Source organism: Jatropha curcas, chromosome 7, assembly GCF_041381405.1.
Source record: "Jatropha curcas cultivar XTBG-Jc1 chromosome 7, XTBG_Jcur_1.0, whole genome shotgun sequence".
Lineage (NCBI taxonomy): Eukaryota > Viridiplantae > Streptophyta > Magnoliopsida > Malpighiales > Euphorbiaceae > Jatropha > Jatropha curcas.
In genome coordinates, this window is record NC_143157.1 from 19,800,699 (window position 1) to 19,808,912 (window position 8,214).

The 8,214-nt window shown below is 28.0% G+C and overlaps 1 protein-coding gene across 1 annotated transcript; it reads left to right on the forward strand.

The window, feature by feature from the left end:
- The first annotated feature begins 210 nt into the window (after window positions 1-210).
- LOC105639216 (epidermis-specific secreted glycoprotein EP1) lies at window positions 211-1,722 on the forward strand. Its single transcript, XM_012223201.3, has one exon. It carries the CDS (start codon window positions 223-225, stop codon window positions 1,504-1,506), a length of 1,284 nt encoding a protein of 427 aa, XP_012078591.1. The 5' UTR covers window positions 211-222; the 3' UTR covers window positions 1,507-1,722.
- The last annotated feature ends 6,492 nt before the right edge of the window (window positions 1,723-8,214 follow it).

The following is an 8,214-nucleotide window of genomic DNA, read 5'->3' on the forward strand; positions in this document are numbered from 1 at the left end:
ATAGATTTAACATGAAAAAAAAAAAAGAAAACATTAATTAAAGAGACGCCACCGTTTTACAGCTCATAGTGGGACCCTTTTCTAATCTATGACAATTCCTTCAACTTTGTCTAGCTTGTTTATCCAAATTTAAAATGCCTAAAAGACTAAAAGAGCCCTCAGGGATTGCTATAAAAGGAAACCCATTTCAGCCGGTTTTATGCCAAAAACAACCGAATCGAAATGTTTCCAAGTCAACATTTTCTGCTCTCTCTTTCTTTCTTCTTCTTCTTCTCCTTCATAGCTCATGCTTCTGTTCCTCCCTCTGCCACCTTCAAGTACGTCAATGAAGGTGATTTTGGTGAATATATCGTCGAATATGATGCAAATTACAGAGTCTTAGACCCATTTGCTCAACCATTCCAACTTTGTTTCTATAACACTACTCCTAATGCCTTTACTCTTGCTTTGCGTATGGGTACTGTTAGATCTGAGTCACTAATGCGATGGGTTTGGGAAGCCAACCGCGGCAACCCAGTTGGCGAAAACGCCACTCTCACCTTCGGAACAGATGGAAATCTTGCCTTGGCCGACGCTGATGGCCGGATTGCTTGGCAAACCAACACCTCCAATAAAGGGGTCGTGGGGTTCAAGTTATTCTCTAACGGTAACATGGTTCTCCATGACAAGAACGGTAAATTCATTTGGCAAAGTTTTGATTATCCAACTGATACACTTCTAGTGGGTCAGTCGTTAAAACTTGAGGGTCCTAACAAACTTGTGAGCAGAGCTAGTGAAAAAGAAAACAAAAATGGTGCATACAGTTTGTTTATGGAGGATAAGACTTTAGCCATGTATTATAAAAGCCCAAAAGCCTCAAAACCTTTACTTTACTTTTTATTTAATGATTTACTGAGTGTCGCAAAAGGTCCTTTGAAGCGAGTAACGTTTTTATCAGGTTTGGAATTAGAATACGAGGGTGCAAAGTCGTTTGGAGGTACTTTAACTCTTAGAAGGCCTAAATACAATATGACACTGTCATATTTGCGTTTGGGAATTGATGGGAACCTTAAAATCCATACTTATGAAGATAATGCAGATTGGAGTGCTTGGCAAGTGACTTACACTCTGTTTTCTAGAGATTCTTGGGAAACAGAATGTCAATTGCCTGAAAGATGTGGGAACTTTGGGGTATGTGAGGAAGACCAATGTGTTGCTTGTCCATCACCAAAAGGATTGTTGGGTTGGAGTAAAAATTGCCAGCCAGCAAAGGTAAATTCTTGTGGGTTAAAAGATTTTTACTATTATAAACTTGAAGGAATTGACCACTTCACTGCAAAGTATACTAAAGGAGATGGACCCATGAAGCAAGATGCTTGTAGCAGTAAATGCAGTAAAGATTGCAAGTGTTTGGGTTATTTTTACCATACACAATCTTCTAGATGTTGGATTGCTTATGATTTGAAGACCTTGACAAGAGTTGGTAATTCAACCCATTTGGCCTATATTAAGGCACCAAACAAGTAATTGAATAACTGGAGCAAAATAAAGAGAAGACTAGCTATTGAGTGATTGATTACTTCCTTTTTGCCTTTGAAATTGAGTTTTTTTTTTTTTCCTTTTTTCTTTTGTGTTTTTTGTTCTCTTTAGTTCAAGTGTAATAATGTTTGTCTTCCCATTTCTACTAGGAAAGCTACTTCTCTTTTTCGGTCTGTGTAATAATAACATTTGGAATTTCTTATATGTTCAAAGTAATGTTAGAAAAAATAACTTTTGCTTTCTAATTAAAGCTTTAATGTGTTCAAAATGATTTTTAATTAATGAATTGCACTTATTTTATCTATTTCTTATACACCCAACTAATAATTAATTATTATATAATTAATTAATTATATAATAATTAATTAATTATTTTGTTTGCTTATTATTACTTTTTTGGATGTCCTAAAATGTTTATAGGGTTTCTAAATTTATATATTTAAATAATTATTTTTCTTATAATAACCTTTACATTATTTATTAAATGAAGAATTTTTATTAATATTTTAATGAGTTAAGCGTAAAAAAAAATTAAAATAGTTTTGTTGACTAAATTTTTAATATGTATATTTTGTTAAACTATGTAAGCAAAATGAAACAGAAAGAGTAAATTGAACATTTTTTTGAATCCATCGATTGGCCTAGTAAAACACAAATTGTTCTTATCTATAATTACTCCATGAATACAAGATAAGTTTATTAATCTTACTCTACTTTTCGAATCACACATTAAATTTTTATTACCATATATTTTAATTTATTATAAGATTATTAAATAAAAAATATGACAGGCCATAGCTTTCATGAAATTACGATTTACAAATAAATTTTGAATTACAAAATTTGTAGGTTATTTGTTATATTGTCTTGATGTCAGAATAGATGTGATCACGAGAATTTTAAAGTTTATTGATGGTCTAAAAAATTTATTTTTATTTTCTCTAATAGTCTTTGACAAAAGACTTCTTCAAAGCCAAATACATAAACAGGATGCTCCAGTGCGACAACTCTGAACAAAATAAAATTAAATTATATTAAATTGATTGGCCAATACATTCAAAATTGCTTTAAACGGTTTTATTTCATGAATTTAAAAATTAAATTAATGCTTTCTTTTTATATTACTTTTTAGTTCTTCTAGAATAGGTGCCTCACGTACAGTGTTGAGTATTAATTTTTTATTTATTCTCTTAATTTTAGTAAAGCTTTTAGTTTATGTATCATAAAAAAAGCTTCACACACCATACTATCTATAAGTAAAAAAAAATCATAAACATCAGCTCTGTGTTCTTCAGCTATTGATTTCATGCATTTAATTATGAATTATATATAAAAGATTTGCTAAGTAGGATTCATAAATTATTGAAGCACATTCCAAATGAGAAAAAGATAAATTCTCTCCCTCATTTATATTTTAAATAAATATATATTTACATATTCCTCGCTTATAAACCATGTTATATTTACATGTGGTATAAATTATTGATTATTCTTTAGTTAATAATTTAATTTGATTATTTTCTAATTTCTAAGATGAGATAATAATATTATTGTTAGAATATTTATTTATTTATTTAAAAATTATATAACTACATTATTTAATAGTAAAGTACAAGTATTAAAAAATTAAATAATTCGACCATTCGAGGTAAGGTAAGAGATTGAATTCAAAAGGAAAGAAAAAAAGAGATAATTTTTCTCTCATTAATATTTTAATTTACATATGACTCACTTATAAAGAAAAAAAATTATATTATTATTTATTCCCTCTGATTTATTTATATAGATAGAACGAACTTTGCATATAGATGAAGGAGTTAGTTGAACTATAATTTTTGTCCAAATCTTTCCTATTTTGCCCACCCTACAACATCATTGTCCTCAATATATTTTAGCAAAATCCAACCCTTATCTCTAGTCTTGACAATATTACAAGAGTTCAGATACCTTCTATTATTTTTTTTCAATTACTTTGATATTATCTGCATGCTCCCTACTAACATCAACTCCAGCAGCCATAATGCAATTTGAAATCAACTTTGCATGAGGCAAATGAATACAATTATTCCTGGCTTTATATTTTTCTACACTCATAATCTTGTGATTGTGTGCAATATTCTTTAGAATTATGCCCACTAAACTAATTGGAACATGCTTAATCATATGCCATAAAATTAATTTTTTATCTTCAGTAACATTATCCTTGCTACCATATTTGAGCAAAATATTTGCACAAACAATTAAATGAGGCAATCTAGGAATTGCCTTCATCCTAATTTCAACATAGTCCTCATTAGCATAATTTTGCCAAGGACCTCTCTTAAAATTCAGAAACACCATAACCTTCAAAATATTTAGTATCCTCAATAACAGAATCAAAACCACTAGAATAAATCTAACCAACACGTTGTAAAACACTCTCATTAAGTTTAACCTCAGTACCTTTAACAACTGAGACCATATTAATCTTTCCCCTGTCACCCCTTTTTGTTTTCTCTACAAACATGTTTGCATAAAATAATCTAACTAATCGAGGATATACCATACTCTCTATTGATATACACCTTCTTATAAATCCATCAAAATAAGGTTCTAAGTCTAAACCAGGATCTTTTAACTCATCAAACTCAACTTTTTTTTCAATTAATAATTTTTCATGCATAACAATTTGGTTGTAATATTCTTCACAAGATCGAGACTTCAACGCATGATCATACTTGTCAATGTACTTTACACTGCTCTCTTCATCATCAGTTTTCTTTTCAAGTTCCTCTTCTTCTGATTCAGTGGAATCAACATCTTCTTGAATAATTTTTCTTTTTCCTTTGCTGGTGTTTTTTGAGATTACGAAGCTTTCTTTTTGGGTGAGGAAATTTTCAAAGAGGAAGTGCATGTTTGGGCCATAGATTTCATTCTATACCCCTTTTTTTTCTTATTAGCATCAAATATATCGACCGGCTTTCCCTTCTCTTTCGCAATTTTCTTCTTCATAGACGAAGTCTCACTATTTTCCCATTTTCTTTCGTTTGCTTGTGGTTGCAGTTTTATTATGTTTGGGTAACATTTATAAGTAGAAAATGTTGTTTGAGAAAGTCACTAAGGTTGCAATTGATGGAGGAAGTGATTTTTTGGGGATGAAAGCGATTAAAGGTTTTCAAACTCCAAAACTCTAATTCTCGAAACGAAACAATTTATGGTTTTTTTTTTTTTTTTTACAGCAAAGCACTATCATTTTGAGACAGAGCATTCAGGTTAAATATGCCCCTAATAATCTCTTGTACCCACTTATATGACCCATGCTCATTTTTCTACACGATTAATTGGTTAGTCAACCATATTTAATCAATATTTCAACTTTGTCTGTCACTTTCTTATTTTTCTAAAAAGTTGGTACTCTGAACAAAGCAAATCAAGGGTAATTTAGACTTTGCATTTTGGTCTGGTCTAAATTAATTAATTTTGTCTATATAAATGGAACGCTAAAAATGAAAATTTTGTCTATACAGATGAATCAGAGGGAGTATTACTTGTTAAATTTATGTTTATTATTTATTATTTGTTATAAGGTTGCTAAGTGCCTACCCAACACCATCGGTGTAAGTGAGTATCAAGACCAAGTGCCTTAGAGCTACGTGCTCTCCTTGTTGCCCCAAGTGAGCTGACTGCTCTGAAGTGAGCAACACTAAATGCCTAAAATAACAAATGATAAATGTAAACAAGATAAATTATTAAATAAATAAAGATAAAGGGTATCCTAAAGATATATTTAGATTCATAAGACATAAATGTCCTAGACTTGTGGGGACATTTACTAGAATATAAATATTTATCGAGAATTCAACTAAAATTTATATATAAGACCTAATTATATTTTAAAATCAAATATTATTATTTAGATAGAATCAGAATAGGATTAGGGTCTTTCTACCTATATATATAAAGAGATCAAACTTTCTACTTATATACCCAATATCTATACAATAAGAAACACAATCTCCAACTATTTATTATTCTATTGCTGATTTAAACATTGGAATAGTTTAAGGCCTAAGGCCCTTTTACTCTTTCTTTTTTTTTAGTCCATAGATAGATTGTTTCTAGATCCATCAAGAGTCAATTATAATTATTAGATTTGTTGAGCGTATACTGTATAGGTAAATAATTAACATTGAATTATTTCAAAACCAATGCAACTGAATTATTAAATTGGGTGAGGTAATATAAATAAATAATTAATTTGTCATATGAGTCCAATTTATATTGAATTGACTAGATTGAATTATATGATGTAGTGGTCAATACATATCCGATAAGGCAATAAAGTCTTTTTAATAAATGGGACAGCCATTTGTTTAGTAATTTATTGACTGTCATCACACAGTATCATATAGGTCAGTATGAGGCCTAATGGCTTTGCTTGATCCCAAAGGGCATAGCTAAGGGTAAATGTGTAAAAAAGTCGCACATCTGAATCTAGATTGGAGAATATATATTGATAAAAGAAAAACTTATATTTACATGCAAACACATATGCAAATAAGTCCAAGGAACAAAAATTTTGGATCCTTGAAAGTATACGAATTCTAAAATGCAAGTCTTTTTTTAAAAAATGATTATAGAGTCAAAAAGAAGTAAAAAATGTATCAAGGACTAAAGTATTAGTTTTGCTAGGGATTTGAATGTTTTTCATAACATTTCTGTTCTTTCTACGTTAATTGATTTATGAAATCTATTTTTTAGACGACGGACTGTGTATTTATTTAGCTATAAGTTAGAGCCTTATAATTATTTATTGAAAAAAAAGATATATATTTTTTAATTGGAATAAAAGTCAATTTGGTTCCTGAATTTGTTTAGTAGGATAAAAAATGTCAGATTTGACCTTTTGAGCCAATTTAGCCTTTGAACTTATATAAAATGATTAAAAAGATCCAATTTTACTTTTTAGGCCAATTTAACCCCTGAACTTATTTAAAATGATAAAAAAATTATATTTGACATTTTGAGTCAATTTAACTTATAATTCTTCATTATAGTTATAATAAAATCATTATATAGACATTTATTAAAATTGTAGTTGGGATCGAGCTGACTAATTTATTAAAAAATTAATTAATTAATTATAAAATATAGAAAAATGATATATGAAGAATATTGTATTTATAAATATATATTAATTTGAACATTTTAAAATTAACCTTTATTACTGGGTTATCGCTTATGAAATCTATGTATTTTTCATGTTGAATAAATTAAAGTTATAATACATATTTATAAATTTATTATATTACAATAAATGATGTTTCTATGAATTTTAAATTTACATTCATAAGTGTTGGAAAAGTTTGATCTGAGTGTTCTAAGTGCAAGGGAAAAATGTATAAAAAGTCAATCATTTTAAATTAAATTAATTGTTAATTTATAAAATCAAAAGAAGTTCAAGGGTTAAATTGACCAAAAAAGTGAAATCAGATTTTTTAAATTATTTTATATAAGTTCAAGGGCTAAATTGACCTAAAAGGTCAAATCTGAATCTTTGATTCTGCTAAACAAATTCAGGGACCAAATTTACTTTTATTTCTATTTTAATTTCACTCTTTAAAGACCAACAACTTTTCCTCACGAGTTCTGAAATTGAAAGAAATAAATCTCAATCTGCCCCCTGAACTTAGAAGTAATATTCAGTTTGTCCAAAAATAAACTTTTTTTACAATTTACCGTTGAATTTATACTAAAAGAACAAAACACCCAATTTTCCATAAAAAAATACTTTTAAATATTTCTAACTGACAAATTATTTAAAAAGTTCAAAATTAAGAAAGAAAAATTATTTAAAGACATAACAATAATTATAAAAAATTATAGTGTCTCATCTTCAATTTAAAAAATAACTAAACAAAATATTTGATTTAAAAAAAATTACTTCTTCCATCCCAAAAAGATAGTCTATTTTCTATTTTCACACAGATTAAGAAAGTAGCATTTTTATTATGGTTAAAGGACAATTTTATTCATATAAAATTTCTATTATGTCTATCTTAAATAATACATAAGGAATTATTATATTGAAACAATAAATAAGCATTAAAGAGGATTATTGAAAATAAGATAAAATTTAATAAGAGTATAATAAACAATTTAAAAATTAACTATAATAGAAAAAAAGAAAGTAGAATATATTTTGAGATAAACCAAAAAGAAAAGATGAACTATCTTTTTGGGACAGAGGAACTATAAAATTAGAAAATATTTGATTATATGAATATTTGGTTTAAAAAATTTTATGATTATTTCTTAATTTTATTTGATATAAATGACAAAATTTGTTATTTTTTAATTATATTTTGGTTTAAATTAAAATTTTTTTGAGTAATAAATGGACTTTTTGTTCTTTTGGTGTAAATTTAAAAAATAAATTGTATAAAAAATTAATTTCGAGTCAAACTGAATATAACTTCCAAGTTAAGCAGGTAAATTGAGCTTTATAAATTACATGTTTAATCAAAATTAAAAAGAAAAGTTTAAAAAGAGTTACGACTGCTTGACTTGCACATAAATGTGTCATGTGACTTGCACATGATTGCACTCAACCCTCTGAATACTTTTGAGATTATTGTAAAACGAAGCCCAATGTTATGCTTTATATCTTCAACCCTCCGTCAATACAAATTCAATTCTCGGAAGACAGCTAGCAGC

Bases quoted from the DNA above. Each gene is read 5' to 3' on its own strand.
- LOC105639216 (XM_012223201.3), top strand. From the start codon at position 223: ATGTTTCCAAGTCAACATTTTCTGCTCTCTCTTTCTTTCTTCTTCTTC.